At 40.5% G+C, this 22,888-nt stretch overlaps 1 protein-coding gene across 4 annotated transcripts in view; it reads left to right on the top strand.

Moving 5' to 3' along the window:
* Ptpdc1 (protein tyrosine phosphatase domain containing 1) overlaps positions 1 to 13,694 on the top strand; it is a 67,962-nt gene extending 54,268 nt beyond the window's left edge. For all 4 annotated transcript variants that reach the window (XM_048341198.1, XM_048341279.1, XM_048341126.1 and 1 more), the window contains 3 exons: positions 4,591 to 4,776; positions 8,205 to 8,315; positions 11,827 to 13,694. In XM_048341198.1, the coding sequence (XP_048197155.1) occupies positions 4,591 to 4,776; positions 8,205 to 8,315; positions 11,827 to 11,946 (417 nt within the window). In that variant the 3' untranslated portion in view covers positions 11,947 to 13,694. The remainder of the gene's footprint in view (positions 1 to 4,590; positions 4,777 to 8,204; positions 8,316 to 11,826) is intronic.
* The last annotated feature ends 9,194 nt before the right edge of the window (positions 13,695 to 22,888 follow it).

The raw sequence follows: 22,888 nt of genomic DNA, 5'->3' as shown, positions 1-22,888 counted from the left end.
GGAAAACAAATGGGAAGGAGCTCAGCCTACCATGGTTCTACTAGCTTTATCTGAAAGGAAGAGTTTGCAGTCCATTTCTTGGCTTTTACTTAAACTCTTTTTTTGTGTTATACTTCACAAGACAAGTCTAAAGTCAGCCACACTCTTTTCCTACATGAACCACCTATTCTACAGAAAAAAACAGACCTCTGAACCTCATTAGCAGAAACAGGTAAACTGCCCCACCATGATGGTGAATAAAGCATCCTGGCTCAGTAAAATCATGATTTGTCAGCCCTTCATCTACAAGCTATTCTTCCATATTCCACTATGAATTAAACAAGGTATGTTAAATTTCTTCAGATGAAGAAACATGACATTTAAATTGGAGCTTCATGCTACTTTCTGCCTTATGATGGTGAGAGGAGAGAACTTTTTTTTTTTTTCTTGGTTAGCCGTGGGGTTTGAACTCAGGGCTTGGGCACTGTCCCTTAGCTTTTTCTGCTCAAGGCTTTAAGCCACAGCTCCACTTCTGTTTTTCTGGTGGTTAACTGGAGATAAGAGTCTCACAGAATTTCCTTCCCAGGTTGGCTTCAAACTGTGATTCCTAGATCTCAGCCTCTTGAGTAATCTAGGATTACAGGCATGAGCCACTGGCACCCGACTAGGAGAGAATTTTTTTTTTATTTAATTAAATTTTGTTGACAAGGTGTTGTGCGAAAGGGGTACAGTTACATAATGGGGCAGTAAGTACATATCTTGTGATATCTTACACCCTCATTTTTCTTTCCTTTCCCTAGATCAGGTAGGCATATATACAATACACAGTGTACCAAAATCATATACAGTAGCCACGTGGTGTACGCCAAAGGAAATTCACCTAGAACTTTAAATATAACATCAACAACAGAGTTTGCTTATCTGTGTCTTATATGATCATATGTACATAGCTGTTGAGCTATTGTGATCCACTGATAGGTCTATTTTAGACCTTTCTATGTTTAGTAGTTGTTTGGTTTTAGATACATAATGTAAGGTCGCTGACCCAAACCTGTGGAAATACCATTTGACATGAAGTTTTTTTTTTGTTTTTTTTGTTTTTGTTTTTGTTTTTGTTTTTTGCCAGTCCTGGGGCTTGGACTCAGGGCCTGAGCACTGTCCCTGGCTTCTTGCTCAAGGCTAGCACTCTGCCACTTGATCCACAGCGCCACTTCTGGCCATTTTCTGTATATGTGGTGCTGGGGAATTGAACCCAGGGCCTCATGTATATGAGGCAAGCACTGTTGCCACTAGGCCATATCCCCAGCCCGACATGAAGTTTTTTGTTTCGCAGACCTGGTATCTACTGTCCCATCCCCCACCCCACCCTAACAGTCATATATCAAGGAAACCATGCCCCTTTCTTCTCTGTGTTCTAGGCTTGTCTCGCTCAACATTATTTGTTCAAGTTCTGACCATTTCCCTGCGAATACCAATATTTTATCATTTCTAATCGCTATGTAGTATTCCATTTTGTATAGGAACCACATTTTTTGGATCCATTCATCTGTAGAGGGGCATCTGGGTTGTTTCCATATTTTGGCTATTGTGAATTGTACAGTGATAAACATGGATGTGCAGATGTCTTTTTGATATCCTGAGACCTGTTGTTCAGGATAGATGCCTAGGAGTGGTATGGCTGGGTCATAGAATATGTCTATGCTGAGCTTTTGTTGTTGTTGTTGTTTATTAATTGAACATACATTTTTTTACAAGGTGTTGTGCAAAAAGGGTACAGTTACATAGTAGGGCAGTGTGTACATTTCTTGTGATATCTTACATCCTGTTTTTCTATCCCTTGTCTAGGTCAGGTAGACATATATACAATATACAATGTATCAAGAACATATACAGTATTCACAGACTTGGTCTCTACTGTCTCTCCGTCTCCCTTTGTTAACAGTCATATATCAGGGAGATCATGCCCCTTTGTTTTCTGTGATCTAGGCTTGTCTCACTCAACATTATTTGTTCCAGTTCTGACCATTTCCCTGCGAATAACAATATTTCACCATTCCTAATCGCTATGTAGTATTCCATTGTGTATAAGTACCATATTTTTTGGATCCATTCGTCTGTGGAGAGGCATCTGGGTTGTTTCCATATTTTGGCTATTGTGAATTGTTATGCTGAGCTTTTTGAGGAACCCCCATACTGTTCTCCAAAGTGGTTGTACTAATTTGCACTCCCACCAACAGTGCAGAAGGGTTCCTCTTTCCCCGCCTCCCCTCCAGCATTTGTTGTTGCCTGAGTTCAGGGTATAGGCCATTCTAACCGGAGTGAGGTGGTATCTCAGGGTTGTTTTTATTTGCATTTCCTTTACTACCAGGGATGTTGAACGTTTCCTCATATGTTTCTTTGCCATTTTTATCTCTTCTTCTGTGAAGTCTCTCTTTAGCTCCTTTGCCCATTTCCTAATTTGTTTACTGGGCTTGGAGGGGGTTAGTTTTTTGAGTTCAGGAGAGAACTTTTAATAAAAACCATCTGAATTATTTTGGCCAACAAAAACATATTTTTTTTTCCTAAAATGAATTGTTTTCTTTACCTTGTATTCTCAACTGAAAAGTTTTTCATTCAACCAGCATATATTTCCTGCATATTATTATATGTTTAAAAAGTTAGCAAATGGCCTGGTATGGTGGCTCATGCCTGTAATCCCAGCTATGCAGGACGCAGGTCAAGCCCTCTCTGAAAAACAACTAAAGTGAAAAGGACTAAGGGCATAGCTCCAGTGTTTAGGAAATTCAAACACATTGCCACTAAAAAGATTGAAAAAGCAAGCAAGCAAAAGTTCCTCAGTTTCAGATAAAGGATAGTGTAGCCTCACTCTTGTTTCAACCCTGTGCACCCTCAGTCAACTGTCCCCACGAGCTGCAGCTGTGCTCAAGTACGGGTTTGGTTTGAGAGAGATTGCTCCAACATGTAACATGTGCAAAAGCATTTTCTGGAAGAGAAGCACAAAGCTTCAATTAAGGTACTTCCCCCTTATTCCTTATATGATTGACTTTTTTTTTTCACTTCCTAGGTTTTAGCCCTTCCAGTAATTATTTTGGAAGTGGAATGCTGAAAAAAAAGGGAAACAAACACTATTTGAGTAGTTATTACTACCTGTGGATACTAGGGCCTAGACATGCCCTCTCACATATATTACTTCCCAGGATGTTTCTACTTAATGATTCCTTATTAATTTTAGGGTTAGGATTAATAAATAAATTAAGATTAATTTCCTGTCACTGACGAGGAAACTAAGGGTCACAGATGTTAAGTGACTGGCTCAAGTCACATGACTGGTATGCAGCCAGGTCCGGCTCATGTGTTTTCACATTTTCCCCTCCTTCTCTACCCCCAGTATCTTGCATCAGAGAGCATCATGTTACAAAAGCCAGTTCACCCACAAGGTTTTGAGTAATGACAATTCTGCCAGGCTTGAGTCCTCATTAACAAGCATAACATTGGTTGAAAAGCCACCCTGCTGTGTATACACGACCTGTGGGATGGGAAGGAATACAGACAGCTAAAAGTAGTGGCTTATTGATAAGATGCCAGAGCTTCTCCGTGGCATGGCCAGTGTGGATGGAATTAGGCAGACTGAGTGGAAGCCCTTCTCTGCCATTTTTCTAGCTTTGAGCTTCCAGCTAAGATTTTTCATCCTCTTAAACTTACCTGCGTCCCTGCAGAGTTGCTGTAAAAGTCAAGAGTCCTGTGCAGCAGTGCCTGCCTCACCATGGGTGTGCTGCATGCATTGACTGGGTGAATAAATGAAGGGTAGCAATTACAGTGCTTATTACCATTATGAAAATAGGCTTGATTAAAATCTAAAGCCATCAGGAAGTAATTAAAATTCTCCTCTCACTTCTCTCCTGCCCTCTGGGAGGTGAAGCTTTAAAATCTCATGCTTCAATTATCTCTAGGCATTTGGACTATCTGTAAGACTTCCCAGTTCCTTTGACCCTAGAAATTTTCAGGGTGCAGAGCTTGTTATTGGGTCATTTCTAAAAGTGCATTTGAAAGAAATACCTGCACTACATGGACCAACTTTCAAACAATCTTTCTTTCTTTCTTTCTTTTTGTTAAGTAGTTGAACAAAGAGGTCTCAGTTCCATCAGTCAGGTAATGAATACAATACATCTTGATCAATGTTACCCTTTTCATTGTTCTTCCCCATTTTTATCTTTTTGTGTACTTTGAAGTTTTAGTCTAAAGCTTACCCTGAAATCCTAGGTTAAATGTTCCCATATTCTTTTCCATCTACCATTCTACTTGTTTTGTTTGCCAGGAGCCTTTGAAGGAAGACTCACTGTTCTTGAGCCATGTCTGTTGTTTCTGGGCTGAGTACAGGGCTCCCTTCCTAACAGCCCTACTCTCAGTAGTCAGCCAACACCACCATGTGAATGAAGCAGGCATGAGCTTCAACAAGGGAGACTGAGTTGGCCCAGGCCTCTGGTGGGAACTGCAAGGCTAGAAGGGTTTCCCAGTCACACCTCAGGACTGTTAGAGACAGCCAGGATGAGTCTATGCCCTCTTTCTCTCTTTCCCTGTCTTCATTTCTGTCTCCTTTTTCTTCCTGTTTAGAAAGAACTGAATTCCCGTGATGGAGCTTGGGAAAGAATATGTGGTGAGAGAGATCCTTTCATCCTGTGTGGTTTGATGTGGTCTTGGGTGGAGCAGCTGAAAGAGCCTGTAATAACCAAAAAGGATGTGGACATGTTGGTTGATAGACAAGCAGATGCTGCCGAAGCCCTGTTCTTACTAGAGAAGGTAAAGTTGCTGTTGGGCATTATAATTCAGTTAATGGATTATATAATACAAGTTTTACACACTTAAAAATTATTACTGGGGCATATGAATGAAGGAAGGAAGGGTGAACAAATGCTGTCATCATATTCAGTGTAGGGATGAGAGAGGGAAAGATGGAGAACAATGGAAGGAGTGACATTGATCAAGAAACAGTGTACTCATAACCTGATTTACAGAATCAAAACTTCTTTGTACACTACTTAATAATTTTTAAAAATCATTACAAAAGGAGAATTCATACAGAATCTCTTATCTAAGTCTAATTTAAATAGTTTTTCCAAAAGAGAAAAAAACTGAGGGAGATAGGGACGTATCTTAGTGGTAGGACACTTGCCTGTTGTATAAGGAACTGTGGTTTGAGCCCCAGCATTGTGGACAGTAGTGTGGAGGCAGAGATTGATGCATAGCCTAAACATTTAGAATATACAAAAATAGAAAGGCACCACTAGGTGTGGTAGAATATTGCCAGTACTCAGAAAGCAGAGGCAGGAGGAGTTCCAGGGCCACTGAGGCTACACAGAAATCTCAAGTCCAGCAAGGGCTGGTGGCCAGGTATGGTTGTTCATACTTATAAACCTAGCTATTTGGGAATGAGGGAGGAGGTGACAAACAGTACAAGAAATGTATCCAATGCCTAACATATGAAACTGTAACCTCTCTGTACATCAATTTGACAATAAAAATTTAAAAAAAAACGTAGCTATTTGGGAAACAGATTGAAAGGATCACAATTCAAGGCCACCCTGAGCAAAAAATGACCCCCTCTCAACCAATAAAAGCCAAGGGTGGCACTATACACTTGTCATTCCACTATGCAGGAAATGTAAATAGGAATTTGTGGTCTAGGCCAGTTAGAGCATAAATGTGAGACTCTCTTTGAAAAGTAAATTCAAAAGCACTAGGGAGCATGGCTCACATGGTAGAGCATGTGCCTAGCACATGCAGGACCTTGAGTTAAAATGTCAGTACCACCTAAATAAATTAATTAACAAATAGCCAAGAGCTGGGAAAGTTACTTCATGGTAGGATACTTGCCTAACATGAGAGAAACCCTGAGTACATTTCTGAACACCTCATATAAAAAGGTCCATAATGCTAGGAGTGTCACAGTAAACATTTAAAAGTCTTTTCTTTTGCCCTTATCAATACATAGTTTTAACTTATAGTTCATTTTTGCTTAAAAGTATAAAATGATACTTTCCTGCAAACAATATAAGCTTTTTATAAATATTGTCTATAATTGGTGCATAGAGCTCTAACATGAAGATGTGCCACATTAACCACTTTTTCACTGGTGAATATTTGTTTATACATATTTACTTTGGGCACATTTGTGTGTAAACTATGAAGTAGATTGGAATATGTATTCTTTTATATTTTTTTAAAGGGTTCATAGCTGGACCTTGGTGGCTCATGCCTGTAATCCTTGCTACTCAGGAGGCTGAGATCTGAGATTGTAGTTCAATGCCAGCCTGGGCAGGAAAGTCTATGAGACTCTTATCTCCAATTATCCACCAGAAAACTGGAAGTGGTGATGTGGCTTAAAGTGGTAGGGCACTAGCCTTGATCTGAAGATCTCAGGGATAGGGCCCAGGCCCAGAGTTCAAGCCCCACGACTGGAAAAAGAAAAGGGGAGGGGAGCTCATGTTACACACCTATACACATACACACAAACACATGAATCTTAAATATATGTGAAATAGAAGAGTACAGAGGGAAAATAAGAAACTGGTTATGGTGATTGCCTTTAGAGGACACTATAGGACAATGGATCTAGGAAGGGAGAGAAACTTTTCATTGTAGATCTTCTTATACAAAATTAAAATTTTTTAATATTTATTTATTTGTTTGTTTGTTTGTTTGTTTACTTATTTATTTATGGCCAGTCCTGGGCCTTGGACTCAGGGCCTGAGCACTGTCCCTGGCTTCTTTTTGCTCAAGGCTAGCACTCTGCCACTTGAGCCACAGCGCCACTTCTGGCCGTTTTCAGTATATGTGGTGCTGGGGAATTGAACCCAGGGCCTCATGTATATGAGACAAGCACTCTTGCCACTAGGCCATACCCCCAGCCCCCAAATTTAATATTTTTAAACATAGCAAAATTTTAGTTAAAAGTAGACTTTGTTTTTATTTTAGGGAACAATATTATTGAGTAATCAACCTTGAGCTACTGTTTTGCAACAGTATATGTATCTCACTGTTCACAAGTCTTCACTAAAAACCTGTTGCTGCATGCACACACACTCAAAATGCACACAGAAGACACAGTCAGCATATACCCTCCCTTAGTTGTATACCAACACAAAACACACTCAGGGAAGCTTGTTCAAGCACAGAAACACACCCAGTTGTGCAACATACCTTTTTAAGATAAGATTTCCTGTATTGGGAGTTCTCTTGGGATATTTTCTCAGCAACTGAATTACAGAGATAAAAGGGGAGTAGGCGATAAGGGGGGAAGTTAACCTTTGTTGGGCTGCAATGGGCCTAGCCCTTCAGGAAGTCATTTCCATTTTACACTTCTGTTCACCCTGAGAGTCATTGGTGATTGAGTCTCTGTACACAAGCAAGAGGAAAATGCTTGCTTGTAGACTTGTGGCTTGGGTCATAGAAGGATTCAGACTGGATTGTGGGGCACAAGCTCTTGTTCTCTGTCATATCACACTTCCTGTTTCACCACAATTCATCCCAACCCCTATGCAAAGGGCATTGAAGTTGTTTTACATTGTTTACTTTTACAGGCATCGTAATGATCGTGTGTACTTAGAGGTCTTTCTGTATGTCAGGTTATGCACTTACAGATTTCCAGGTGAAATTGGTGGTCTTGGTGGATAACATCAAAGTGATTGAGTTCTTCCTCTGCTGAGTCCAGTTGGTGGCACCTTTACAAGTTCTTCCACCCTCACCTTGGACAATGCCTCCTTAAGTTTGAATTACTACTCAGGAAGTGGCCTGTTTCTTTCTTCATCTGCCCACCTCACCCCCATAGCATTTGCGATGGCTGGGTACACAGGGGCCAACCACCTGCTACCTGGAGGATCAGTGCAAACACTACCATGATGTGTCAGCATCTAACTGAACGGAAAGAATTACACCCTGAAACAGGAAGAAGGGGGGGAAAAATCTATTCAGTACACTGCAGGAGAAACATTTGGTTTAAAATTGCGCTAATCTTCAGATTCACTTCTGTTTTGTTCAATAACTCGCCAATTTTGATCCTATCTCGTGAGTGTTTTTCAGATTATATTAACACATAACAGTGAACACTTGTTATAGCTCTTGGGTAGCTATTTAAGTCTTTGAGATTGAACCAAATGTGCACTGTATAGTTATTTGAGTTGATTTTTTTGAGATAGTTGTCAAATCATTTTTGATTTCTGCCCAATCAGGGACAGCACCAGACGATCCTTTGCGTGTTGCACTGCTTAGTGAACCTGCAGACAATCCCTGTGGAGGTGGAGGAAGCTTGCCTTGCCCATGCCATTAAAGCCTTCACTAAGGTATGTTGACCAACCACCCCACCCCCACCCTGCCACAAATCACCATTACCCTTGTAAATCAGGTATCAGAGGTTACCTTCCTCCTCTACAGTAGAATTTAGGACTGTGTCTCCATTATGGAAATGTCTTTGGCATTTCTCAAAACTAGTTGCAGGGTTTCCACACAATGATATTAAGAAAAGCTGAACTCTGAGTTTTTCCAAGGCGAACATAGGAACAAAGAGCTTTTATAGAGGAGAAAATAGAAACAATTGAGTGTTAAGTATTTTTAAATCACGTGCTTGGTAGGAGTCAGACAATGTTGTCTTGTCTAGCCAGTCCTACCTTAGATTTAGACAAGAAACCATCTGTTGAGGACAAAACATCCAGCACTGCCAGTTCAGTTCTGTGTCCTGGCTGGCAAATCTTAAACATGGAGTTTAAAAAATATATTCCCTTGCTGTGCACATCTTCTAGCAGTGTTTCTTGGCTGCAGAAAACAACAACAATAACAAAAACAATTCATGCCCAGAGAGAATGCTCCCCTCACCCTTTGCCTAATTTTCTTGTTACATTATCACATATGATAAGAAAATATCATTACACAAAAACCCAGCTTTTGAATGACATCCATGGTAAGCACTGATAAGAGCAGTTATTATTTGTACTTATTCACACATCATAGAGATTTTCCTTGTTAATATTTGTCCAATCTTCTTCCCTTCTGCTCTGCTGAGTGGCATTCATATTACAGGCTTCCTTGCTCCTTCTGTGGCTTTGATAGCCCTGAGCACTCCTGAGTGTCCTTTCCATTCTGTTTTCTGCTGTTTCCAGTGACAGCGGACTCAGATCCAAATCATGTGGTCCCTTACATCTGAATTTTCACAGACAAAAAGGCTACCTATGTTCACAAAGAGGGGTATGCTGTGGTGTTTTAGAAAGTAAACTTATTCATGTTAATAAGGACTATTTGCAAATAAAAATTAATGAAATTTCTGGGTGTTGGTGGCTCACACCTATAACTATTCAGGAGGCTGCGATCTGAGGATTGCAGTTCAAAGCCAGCCTACATAGGAAAGCCCCTGGAACTCTTATCTCCAATTAACCACCTGAAAATCCAAAGTAGAGTTGTGGCTCAAAGTGGTAGAACACTAGCCCTGAGCACAAAAGCTCAGGGACAGTGCCCAAACCCCGAGTTCAAGCCCTACGACTGACAAAAACAATGAGTTTGGGAAAAATCTTTAGCACTGGTCTTGGGAAGAAGTAGGAATTCTTTACAATGTCTGTTGTCTAGAAAAGTATTAGAGGAGTATAGCTCAGGGTAAAGTCCTTACCTAGTGCATGTGTGTCCTTGGCTTTGATCCCCAGCACCATAATAAAGCAAACTATTGGAGACTAGCTGTTGATGGGTCTTCTATCCATGAATAGTCTGATGAAAGAGGCACTGACATCTGTGACTGCTGGGCAGAAAGCACATTTTCATGCCTTCCTGTGTAATAGATGACGCTTACCTCCAGGGCAAATTTTGGCTGGTAGCTCCCTTATAAGACACTAGGGTTTTAGGGTTGGTTGTATACTTTAGTAGAGTGCTTACCTAGCATACTTGAGGTCCTCTGCTTCATCCTAGCATCGAAAAAATAAAGGGGGAAGGGGCTAAATTGCCAAGAGTGGGGCTCCACAGCTATGATACAAAGCATCTGTTCTGTAGCTTCCAACTGGGACCTTAAGTCAACTCCATGGAACTTGGTGGGGTGGGCGGCTGAGAACCAACAAAAATACAAAGAACATACCACCAGGAAAAATCAAGTTTATTTCAAACTCAGGAGCCTCCTGTCTTCTCTCAGTGTCTGTAACACTGGCAAGCAAGTGGAGTAACATCTCAGACCCTTTGTAGATAGAGAAAGGAACATCCTTCCCTTCGTCAGTTAATGTGGCAAAGATCAGTGCAGGAGGGGAATAGCTGCAAGGATGAGGTCCTGGTTCTTCCTCAGTGAACCACACATTACTGTAGGGATGGGGTGTATAGGTATTTTCTCTGGTTCTCTGACCTGTCATTTCCTCACCAGAGTATGATAAACCTGGGCTGCAAGGAAAAGGAATCTGACTTTCACTAAAGTTTGTAGCTATATAAGACATATTAGATGCTTATAGGTGCAAATGTTTCTTCTCATAACAATTCCAAGGCCATAGGTAATGTGGTGTCTTTTTTTTCTAGTGAGGAAACTGAGGCTCAGAGAGATTGAGTATAAGATGGAGATATGTGGGGCTGGGAATGTGGCCTAGTGGCAAGAGTGCTTGCCTCTCTGGGCTGGGAATATGGCCTAGTGGCAAGAGTGCTTGCCTCCTACACATGAAGCTCTCGGTTCAATTCCCCAACACCACATATATGGAAAACGGCCAGAAGGAGCACTGTGGCTCAGGTGGCAGAGTGCTAGCCTTGAGCGGGAAGAAGCCAGGGATGGTGCTCAGGCCCTGAGTCCAAGGCCCAGGACTGGCAAAAAAAAAAAAAAAAAAAGAGTGCTTGCCTCTCATACATGAAGCCCTGGGTTCAATTCCCCAGTACCACATATATAAAAAACGGCCAGAAGTGGCACTGTGGTTCAAGTGGTAGAGTGCTAGCCTTCAACAACAAGAAGCCAGGGACAGTGCACAGGCCCTGAGTCCAAGTGCCAGGACTGGGGAAAAAAAAAAAAAAGATGGAGATATGTATCTTTTGGTGGAAAGCCAGGCTCTGTATTCAGACTTTGGTCCACCCTGGCCTTTGGGTCTCTTCACATCATGCTTACAGCTGAAGTGCCTTGTATGTTATCTTATAACATCAGAGATCTGAATTAAAACTACACTTCACATTCACTGATGTTGACCTTCCTTGTGGCTAACTGCATGCGATTATACTAAATATCTAGACACTAGATTTAATTTTTGAGTTTTCACTCCGAAGTTCAGTATTGACCTGATTGGCAGTTCTAATGCAGTCTTCCAATTAAAATGGGTGAACTTTGTTATGCATTTTAAAAATATATAATTTTACCTATTCAGCTTAGAGGGTTTTTTCCCAGCATTTCTTTTCCTCATCAAAGAATAATTAAAATCATTTTTGAACGATTCATCTTGTAGGTTTTTATTAACGTGAAGTTCTGGGGGAGAAATGCGGAAGTATGGACACAGAAAATGGACGCGTCCCATGCAAAGAAGGAGGGATGAATAAGTAGATTACATAGGCTGCTGAGGACAGAAAATCTGTTTGGAAATAGAATATTGAGTCTATCATTATGTATTTATCAAAATTTTAAAAAAAAGTAGGAAACCCAGAGAAAGCCCTAATGTAAATTATGGAATTTGGGTGATAATGGCTTATCAGTGGAAGATCACGGTGGTAACATATGGACCATTCACACTGCAGAATACTGACAGCCAAGATGGCTGTGCATCTGTAGCAACCTCAAGTAAATGGGAACTCTTTAACTTCTGTTCAAAGAGTGATTCAAATTCTTGTCACACTGTCCTGAAGAGTAATTTTCTTTGCCATCAGGTTAATTTTGATTCTGACAATGGACCAGTAGTTTACAACACCCTGAAGAAAATCTTTAAGCACACATTGGAAGAAAAAAGGAAAATGGCAAAAGACAGCCCTAAGCCTGGCCTGGTGTGAAGCTGACATTCTCCATAAGGTGGATGTTTCAGACCTACAACTCCCATATCCTTTGTATTCTATATGTGAATAAGCTAACGCTTGTGGAGCTGCTTTTTCTCCTGGCACTTTTATTTCCAGTACTGTTCACGTGTGCTGAGGATGACCATTCCTTTTTGGAACAATTTTTTTTTAATATCCTCATGCTATGTCTTAGTGTTGAAAAGTTGCCATGAAGTTGGTGCCACTTCCTTTTATTTATTGGAATGAATTAATATTGTTGGATTAACAGTTTTTAAGTATATGATGTTTACATTCTCATTCTTTTTTTTTGACATTTTGGGAAAAAGTAACTCTTCTTTCCAAAACAATTATTTTCTTGACAGAACTCTTCCTTGAGTGTTTACCAAATAGATAATTTTAATAGTAAAACCTTACTGCTTTTCCATCCCCCAGACATATGACTGAAGAAAGTCACCAAGTGTCTTACACTGTTTTATATTTATTACTAAGATGGCTATTAATATGTTTTTAAAGGACTTTTTAAAACCCCATTTGAAATATTTTTTGTTTTTCTTTTCTTTTTTATAAAAGTGACAAAGGATTTCAAAGTGTTATTACTGTTCTGAATGATTTAGTTTTACTTCAATGGATTGACTAAGGAGTAATTGGGATTTTTTTTTTCCTTATTGAAAGTGGACTTGCTTTTTGTCAGGCTTCCAGACAAATTCTCCAGCCTTAGCTGTCTTAGGAGGCAAGAGAGTCATTCTCAACATACTAGGCCTTATTCCCACTCCCTTGAGTTGTTGCCAACCTAACCCGCCTCTTGACAGAGAAAGAGGGGTTAGAAGCTGGCAGGGTTTAACGTTGCAAAGGAGCAGGACTCGCCTTTGTCCTCCCAAGGACTCCACAGAAAGGCCAGTAGTGCCAGAGGAGGGCCCTATGCTGGCTTTGCTCTCCACTCACCATGGCTGCTCTGTAGAGGTAGCTCAGTGCTGGAGCAAGTCAGAGCAGGGCCCTAGTCTGTGCTGATGAGATATTGGCACAAGCAGCCTGGCCTAGGCCCCACACATGCCCATCTGCCATTTCATACACCCACTTGCCTCAGGCTTCTGTCTTGAGCTCTTCTTTGGCTATAAAGATTAAATTTTAAAATTGAATTTGACCCCAGGTTACATTTGTCCTAACTGGCTTCAGATGAAAACAGGTGGCCGCCTAAACTTCCTGTGGACCAAACCACCAGTCAGCAAATGAAGCCATAACTCTCACTTAAATTACATTAATATATGCATGTAGCAGAGGCTAAGCCATAGAGAGAACAGTAGATTTTTTGATAAAGGTGTTACCAGACCAATTTAAACTAAGGAAGCAACAACTTGATTTTCAAGAGAAAAATTTCAGGGGAAACAAAACCAATTTAGAACAAGTGTAATTTCTCCAACACCATTTCTGAATTTGAGCAATATCGTATCAAAAAATATTTTAGTTCTGATTAGCTTCACTAACTCTAAAAGTAAGAGCTGAATTCAGTTTTCTTCCACACTTTGAATTTTCCTGGGAAATCAAATACAGTGGATGTTAGTGGGACCACTTCCCATTCCCAAAATATCTCATTCAAGTGCCTATCTGGGAAAGAAGAAACAATTCCATTTTATTCCAAGATGCATTATGAAAACTAGGATTTTTACCAAAAAATAAAATGTTTGTCTTTATCTTTGTTGGCTTGGGAAAGATGTGATACTATGGAGCTCTTGATTGGCTTGCTTCCTTTCTTCCCTCCCTCCCTCCCCCCTCCCTCCCTCCCTCTCTCCCTCCCTCCCTCCCTCCCTCCCTCCCTCCCTCCCTCCCTCCCTCCCTCCCTCCCTCCCTCCCTCCCTTCCTCCCTTCCTTCCTTTCCTTTTGGCCAAAAAAGCCAGCTATTTGCCTGCGTCTTAAACACTTGTTTCAAATTATAAAACAGCCATGTTGTGATCATGGCACCACACATCTAAAAATCCAAGTACACCAGCCTGAAAAAAATGTGACCAGGCTGTATGCAAGCATTGTATTTATTGGAATAAAAATGAAAAGAACAACCTGTAACCTGGGTCTAGTACTTCTTTCTTTCTTTTTTGTTTCTCAACAAAAACCTTTTATGAATAGACTGGAGTCTAGTACTTCATTGTCTTAATGTTCTTTAGTGTCAGTGTACATTCTACTGAGAGAGACAGGATTTGTTTTTAGATTATCCTGATGGACAGATGGAGGCTAAATAATCAGGTAGCCAAGCTCAAGTTAGTCTGAACATCTTTCACTGGTTAACAGTGGCAAGGATGTAGGTGAATTTTAAGGAGAATAGTCGAGAAAGATCTCCATGTGGACAAGATTCCTGCCTTTCTGTATTTGAGAGAGAGATTCTTTGTAGCCGAGATGATAGAAATTGTACATATTGAGAGGTTTTTAGGTTGCTAATGTTTACTAGACAAGTCATAAGACTGAAAGCACACACACATTAAGAACTTATGACCATTGTCTAGTTCTCTTGACATATGAGGAAGATGGATTATTCATATATGTATGATGAAAGATGTCAAATCAGATAGACTCTCCCACTGTACCACATTTCCACTCATGCTGCCACCTATAGACTCGACCAGATGAGCTTTCTCAGTCTAGAACACCCTCAGGGACCTCAACATTTCTTGTAGCACTAGATTTCATAATGCAGTGGAGTGTGGAAGCAGCACAGATCTCCTGTGGTCTGGAAAAGGCTGAGCTGGTCTGTTCTGTAATAGTCTCTTAACAGCACACTTAAGGATGTGCATGATTTCTTGCCATTGTTAGGTTTTCCTACCTCAGAGAACTTGCTAATGCCCTTTGGGAAGAATTGTTTTGGCAGTGTAGAGTTTGTTTCATGTATTTGCATAACTCATAAATTCTGTGCTGACTTACTGAGTCATATCTTCCAGCCTCCCAGTTTTAACTTGAGAACATATGCCATGTCACTCTAGATTCCATGAAAATAACTACATATTATAAGTCAACAGAGATAAAGTTTCTCTGCGTGCGTGCTTGCGCATGTGCATGCCAGTACCGGGGCCTGGATGCTGTCCCTTAGCTTTTTTACTTAAGGCTGTTGCTCAACTCTTGAGCCACAGCTTTACTTCCTGCTTTTTGGTGGCTAACTGGAGATAAGAGTCTCACAGACTTTCCTTCTTGGCTTGTCTTAAAACCATTATCCTCAGATCTCAAACTCCTGAGTGGCTGGGATTACAGGCACAATCCACCAGCTCCTGGCTTCTCTATTTTTCTTAAGTAGAGAATGATGACTCAAGTGTTATTCCAGTCTCTTCTCTAGATGTCTGGAAAAAAAAATACCAGGGTTAATATTCAATGCATAGCCTATAAAGTTAGGAAAATGGAGCGGAATGGTTGGGTTGGGAGAAATGGGGGAGAATGATTAAAGGAGTAACATTGGTTAAGATATATTAGATAAACTGACTTTTGAATGGTAACCCCTTTATACATCTATTTAAATATGACAAAAAATATATCTAAAAAATATCCAGGGGAAGACAGAATGTATGCCCCAATTCCTTGACATCTTAAGGTTCTTTCAAACAATTTAAAAGGCTGCTTTTTTTTTTTTTTTTTTTTTTTGGCCAGTCCTGGGCCTTGGACTCAGGGCCTGAGCACTGTCCCTGGCTTCTTCCCGCTCAAGGCTAGCACTCTGCCACTTGAGCCACAGCGCCGCTTCTGGCGGTTTTCTGTATATGTGGTGCTGGGGAATCGAACCTAGAAAAGGCTGCTTTTTTAAGGTTGTATTTATAAAACCTGTGTGGTTGTTCCAAATTAACAAGCATTAATATGTTTTCAGTGCAGATAAATCAAGAACAGCATTCTTGGGGCTGGGGATATAGCCTAGTGGCAAGAGTGCCTGCCTCGGATACACGAGGCCCTAGGTTCGATTCCCCAGCACCACATATGCAGAAAACGGCCAGAAGCGGCGCTGTGGCTCAAGTGGCAGAGTGCTAGCCTTGAGCGGGAAGAAGCCAGGGACAGTGCTCAGGCCCTGAGTCCAAAGCCCAGGACTGGCCAAAAAAAAAAAAAAAAAAAAAAAAAGAACAGCATTCTTTGTGGTGCCAGACTTGAGCAAAAAAGTGAAGCAAGAGCATAATTCCTTGAGTTGAAGCTCCAGAATGCACACAAATAAACAAATAAAAATAAAGTTGCATTGCTTTATTATAATTTATGTAGTGACAAGAGGTTGTTAAGCCCTTGCCTTCTAACTTTTTGATTAAAAGGAAAAGATTACTTTTTTAATACTTATTTATTGTCAATAAATACTTATTTATTGATGTACAGAGGGGTTACAGTTTCATACATAAGCCAGTGGGTACATTTCTTGTACAATTTGTTACCTCCTCCCTCATTTCTCCTCCTCCCCACTCCCCCTTTCCCTTTCCCCTCATGAGTTGTTCAGTTGGTTTACACCAAATGGTTTTGCAAGTATTGCTTTTGGAGTCATTTGTCTTTTTATCCTTTATCTCTCGATTTTGATATTCTCTTTCCCTTCCCTAGTTCTAATACCAGTATATACGGTATTCAGGGTACTCAAATGAGATACAATGATAGCACGGGGACAACCACAGGAAGGGGATACAAGAGGATCATCAGCAACAACAACAGAAAGCTACCGTTTCACATGGCATGATGAAAGTAATTACAACAGTGATATAACACTCGTTTCCATAACGTGGAGTTCATTTCACTTAGCATCAGAAAAGATTATTCTTAAACTTACCTATTTTAGAAAAATTAAATTTTTAGATCACGGTTGGGTGACTCACGCCTGTAATCCTAGCTACTCAGGAGGCTGATCTGGGGATCATGGTTCAAAGCAAGCTGGGTCAAGAAGTCCATGAGACTCCTATCCCCAACCAACCACTAAAAAGCCAGAAATGGAGCTATGGCTCAAAGTGGTAGAGCATTAGCCTTGAACACAAAAGCTCAGAGACAGTGCCTACGTCCTCAGCTAGCTCAAGCCCCAGGACTGGCAAAATAAAAATTTTTTAAATATATTAGGATGGGTTCTTAATTACCTAGAATTAGGTTGCAGTTTGTCTCAATACCTTTTGGTTTTGATTTAGTAAGTTACTTTATCCTTTTCTTTGTTTTCTTAAAAATGAAAACAAGTCGCCCATAATAAAATGTTAAAATGATAATAAAACCCAACCTTTTAAATGGAAAAAAAAAAACTCAAACAAACAAAAAAGACAGGCTACCCAGGCTTTGATCAGGTTGATCCATTGGAAGAGCCATTTTGTGTTGGGGGCGGGGGGCGGTGTCTTAAACTCTAGGCCTGAGTTCTCTCCCTTAGCTTTTTCACTCAGGGTTGGTGTTCTACCACTTGAGCCACACCTCCACTTCTGGCTCTTTGGTGGTTAATTAGAGATGAAAGTGCCATCAACTTTTCTGCTCAGGCTGGCTTCCAACTATGATCCTCAGATCTCAGCCTCCTGAGTAGCTTGCATTATAGGCTTGAACCCCCAGAGCTCAGTTTCTAATTCATTTTTGGTTAGATATAATTCAATCTACTTGACCAGCCAACAGCCAAAGATGTGGGGAGATATTTAGCCTGAAAACATCCCTTGCCAAATTTTGTATATTGAGTCTCAATCTCTCTCTCTTTTGGTTGGCCATGGGACTTGAACTCAGGACCTGGGCACTGTCCCTGAGCTCTTTTTGCTCAAGGCTAGTGCTCTACCACTTTGACCCACAGTGCCACTTCTAGTTTTCAAGTGGTTAATTGGAGATGAGAGTTTCACAAATTTCCCCGCTCAGGATGGCTTTGGACCAGGATCCTCAAATCTCAGCCTCCTGAATAACTAGGATTACAGATGTGAACCACCAGCACCTAGTCTGAAGCTCTGATCTCTAGGGCTTCTGAATGTGACTATATTTGAACATAGGGCCTCCCAAGAGATAATTAAAGTGAGATGAAGTCATTGATATGGTCCGTCTTCCGATGTGACTAGTATATAAGAGAGTAGAGTGGAACACAGTGTTTGCACAGAGAGGCAGCCATGTGAGGACATATATGTGAAGGAGAGAAGCCTCAGAGAAAACTATTTCCTGCTGACATATTGATCTTGGATTTCCAGCTCCAGACCTTCAAGATAATGAACTACTAATCTCTCAGGACTGCGGTACTTGTTCAGGTGGCTTTAGCATACTCACTTGAGGAGCAAACTTCTTCAGTACGTTGTCTGAAGCTGGTATTTCTCTGTGCTTCTACCTTAAACATCTTGCTTGTCTTTGCCTGTTCTTAAGCTCCACAAGCATAAGTTAATATTCTATGTACTCAATTACTTGCTTTTTCATTGTTGTTCAACTATTACATTTATCCATCATGATATGTGATGCTATAAGTTGTGTTAACTGCAGTATAGCATTCCCCATGTGTGGATATTTTGCAACTTATCCTTTTTACTTGTGATTGACATCTGAGTTGTATTTGCACATGTCTCTGTATGCACACATCCAAGTGTTTTTCTAGTCTGTGACTGAGGACAAGATTCATAAAGTTGTTTTATGTACCAATTGTTTAAAACAATTATAAGCTTTAGAGTTTGAATATATTCAATTCTTATGCAATGAAAAATTATTTCCAAAATAATTATACTAATTTCTATCCCCATCTACAGTAAATTGGACTTCTCCCTGCTCTGCACCCCTACTGATAATCAGAATTGTGTGACATTTTTATTTTTGCCAGATTCAATAGGTATATGTTATTACTTGGTTGGGCCAGTCCTGCTCTCAAAGTCTGGTGTGTGTATGGATATCTGTTTTGCTTCATTTAAATCTTGTCATAGATTACACATAACAAAACTTGTCATCTAAACCATATCAAAGTACATATTCCATTGGTATTAAATGCATTTATAATGTACCATCATCACCAACATCCAGCTGCATTACTTTTCTCCAGTGAAGCCAAATCTGTACACATTAAATAACTCCCGATTCCTCCCACAGCTCAACCTGGTAGCCAGCCTTCTGCTTTCTGTCATTATGATTTGACTATGCTAAGCAGCTCATAAATATGGATTTGTTTTAAATAATATGCCGATTTCATTCAGCAGGATTTCATCTTCCAATGGATCAACCTGATCAAAGCCTGTCTTTTTTTGTTTGTGTGAGTTTTTTTTCCATTTACAAGGTTGGGTTTTATTATCATTTTAACGTTTTATTATGGGCGACTTGTTTTCATTTTTAAGAAAACAAAGAAAAGGATAAAATAACTTACTAAATCAAAACCAAAAGGTATTGAGACAAACTGCAACCTAATTCTAGGTAATTAAGAACCCATCCTAATATATTTTAAAAAATTTTATTTTGGACAGTGTCACCCCTTCTCTCACTCCCAGTTTTTCCCTCCTGTCTCCACAGACAAGTCGTGTAGTTAATTTTGAACAAAGGGTCTAGTGAGTGTCACTGCTGCAGGGTTTCATCCTTTTTAAGATTCAGTAACGTACTGTTTTATGTCTACATCACAGTTTGCTTAGCATAGCTTGATGGACGTTGATTTGCTTACATATTTTAACTATTATCAGTAATACTGCTATGAACATATGTCTACAAATATGGTAATCAGGTGGTAGAGTGCTATTCAGGAGCAAAAAAAATCAAGTGAGAGCATAAAACCTTGTGTTCAATCCCTAGCACAGGCAAAACAAAACAAAACAAAAACAAACCCAAGAGTCATAAAGTTAGGAAAGCAGTTTTACCAGTAGTCAGTCATTGTTTAAGCTTATTTAAAATCATTCAAATAAGTATGAATGGATTAACACAGAGAATAGCATCTATAAATAATGAAAATATGTCAGATATATGCTCACAACAACCATACATAACAGTTCAAAGCAAACTTTAAGTATTAGGAAAATTATCAAAGCTAACATTTATTATATTTTAGAATATGAAAAACTCAGAAACAAATGGGTTGGATAAAAGGAAGATGTGAAAAATAAGAATGATGAGCTCATTATAAAAGCATGATGGCTCAAGCCTCTAATCCAAGCTCCCCAGGAGGTAGACATTAGGAAGACTGCAATTCAAGACCAGCCTGAACAAAAAATTAACAAAACCCTACCTCAACAAATACAGCCGCGGTGGCATGCACCTGTTATCCCAGCTATGCAGAAGGTCATAGACAGGAGGATCAAAGTCTGAGACCACCCCTGAGCAAAAACTTGAGTGCCTACTGGAAAAGTCATTCCACTTACATGAGAAAATTAATCCGGGGCTGGGAATATGGCCTAGTGGCAAGTGTGCTTGACTCCCAAACATGAAGTTCGATTCCCCAGCACCACATATGTAGAAAACGGCCAGAAGTGGCGCTGTGGCTCAAGTGGCAGAGTGCTAGCCTTGAGCAAAATAAAGAAGCCAGAGACAGTGCTCAGGCCCTGAGTCCAAGGCCTAGGACTGGCAAAAAAAAAAAAAGAAGAAGAAAATTAATCTATCTAACTGAATATTAGAACTACTCTAGTAGTAAAATTGTTGGATAGAAAAGGAAAAAGCAAAACTGATTTGGAAAAAATGAGACAAAAAGATCAAGAAATGAAACCAGACAATCATCAGACTTTGTAAGAGCAGCACCATTTCAGAAGACACAACTGAAGAGTATCCTGTTAGGATGGCAGTATTACCCAAAGTAATCTGCAGTTTGCTGAAGATCTCAAGTTCCTGTGAAATGTTTGGAGACAGAGCCTGTAAACAGGTGATAGAGCTTAGATGAGTTCGTGGAGTTGCCGGGCTGATAGGACTGGTGTCATTATTAGAAGAGACACCAGAACTGACCCACCACCAAAGTGAGGGCACAGCAAGAGCAAGAAAGTGACTGTCAACAAGCATGAACACGGGCTGGCAATATGGCCTACTGGCAAGAGTGCTTGCCTCCTTCACATGAAGCTCTCGGTTCGATTCCCCAGCACCACATATATGGAAAACAGCCAGAAGGGGCACTGTGGCTCAGGTGGCAGAGTGCTAGCCTTGAGCGGGAAGAAGCCAGGGACAGTGCTCAGGCTCTGAGTCCAAGGCCCAGGACTGGCCAAAAAAAAAAAAAACCAAGCACGAACACTTCTCACCAAGAAGCAACCTTGCTCTACTTTGATCTTGGACTTCTAGCCTCTCTAAGTGTGGGAAAATACATTTCTGAACAACATTTCTGTTTTTAAGTTATCCAGCTTGTGGAAATTTATTCTGGCCTGTGCTGACCAATACAAGGGATGTGATTATATTATGATCCAAGTGTGCACAAGATATTACCAGAACACTATAAAAGATGGACGAAACAATATTAGGAATTCTCAAGTGCTTGCCTGTGCATCACATCTAACTGCATGTATAATGAGACAGAGACACCTGTTGAAGACAACATGAGGATGCACAAGAAAATCCACTCTCTGGGAAACTACAGGACAAAGGTCCTGCTTTCCTCAGTAGGTAAATTGCAAGAGAAAAATTAGAGCGGAATCCCAAGATTAAAAGAGGAGCTAGTCAGCAATATGTGGATCTGGTTCAGTTCCTACTGTAATGTTGATGGCAATAATAGCTAGATATATGACGACATTAAGGAAGTATTGTTATTTTTATTTCTAAGGGTTCTGTAGTTTAGAGATATAGACTAAGATATTTATTTACAAATGGTGCTTATCTATAATTTTAAAAACGTAATCTGTTAGGTGAAAAAAATGTCCTTGTAAGATTCAAAAGCTGCTGGATGCTGGTGGCTCATGCCTGTAATCCTAGCTAATCAAGAGTTTGAGGTTTGGGGCTGGGGATATGGCCTAGTGGCAAGAGAGCTTGCCTCGTACACATGAGGCCCTGGGTTCGATTCCCCAGCACCACATATACAGAAAACGGCCAGAAGTGGCGCTGTGGCTCAAGTGGCAGAGTGCTAGCCTTGAGCGGGAAGAAGCCAGGGACAGTGCTCAGGCCCTGAGCCCAAGGCCCAGGACTGGCCAAAAAAAAAAAAAAAAAGAAAGCTCGGGGACAGTGCCCAGCCCAGAGTCAACCCCCAGTACAGGCACACAAAAATGAAAGGAAAAAAAGCTGGCCACTGGTGGCTCATGCCTATAATCCTAGCTACTCAGGAGGCTGAGTTCTGAGATTCGAGATTCAAAGCCAGCTCTAGTAGGAAAGTCAGCAAGATTCTTACCTCCAATTAACTACTAGAAAACCAGAAGTGGTGGGTGCTGTGGCTCAAAGTAGTAGAGCCCTAGCCTTGAGCACAGGCACGCAGGGACAGCTCCATGAGTTCAAGCCCATGATTGACAGAAAGAAAGAGGGAAAGGAAGGAAGGGAGGGAAAAAAAAGGAGTGAGGGAGGGAAGGAGGGAGAACTGAAGAAAGAACTGAAGATTGACCATAGATAAACCATTGTGAAAGCAAGTGATGGATATGTGATTTATTGTCCAGTGTTCTGTTTGTTTATATATTTGAAATTTACCATGATACAAAACTCAAAAGGCAGTATAACATTTTATTAACTTACACAATTAATTTACACAGCACGAAAACTTGGCTTTTCCAGGTCCAAGTGTCTGAAGGACAAAGCCAGTGGGAGTTGAAGGGATAAAGTCCAGAGAGAAAAGAAATGTGCGGACAAAACCCAAGCAATCTGCAGTTGAGTACTGTTCATTCATGGGGTTAATAGGGTACATATTAACAAACCAAAGAAAGAAAAACCATGTTTTCATCTTAAGAAATACAGAAAAGGGCATAACAAATCCCAAAGCCATTCTTGATTAAAATTCTCGGCAAACAAGTCATCCTAAGAAAGAAACATCCTTAGTCAGGCATCAGTTGTTCACACCTGTCATCCCAGCTATGCAGGAGGCTGAGATCTGAAGAATACAGTTTGAATCCAGCCCAGGTAGGAAAGACTCAACACCAGTTTACCATCAGAAAACCAGAAG

The sequence above is a fragment of the Perognathus longimembris genome, chromosome 1 (genome assembly GCF_023159225.1).
Source record: "Perognathus longimembris pacificus isolate PPM17 chromosome 1, ASM2315922v1, whole genome shotgun sequence".
Taxonomy (NCBI): domain Eukaryota; kingdom Metazoa; phylum Chordata; class Mammalia; order Rodentia; family Heteromyidae; genus Perognathus; species Perognathus longimembris.
This window is presented reverse-complemented; position numbering and strand designations above follow the sequence as displayed.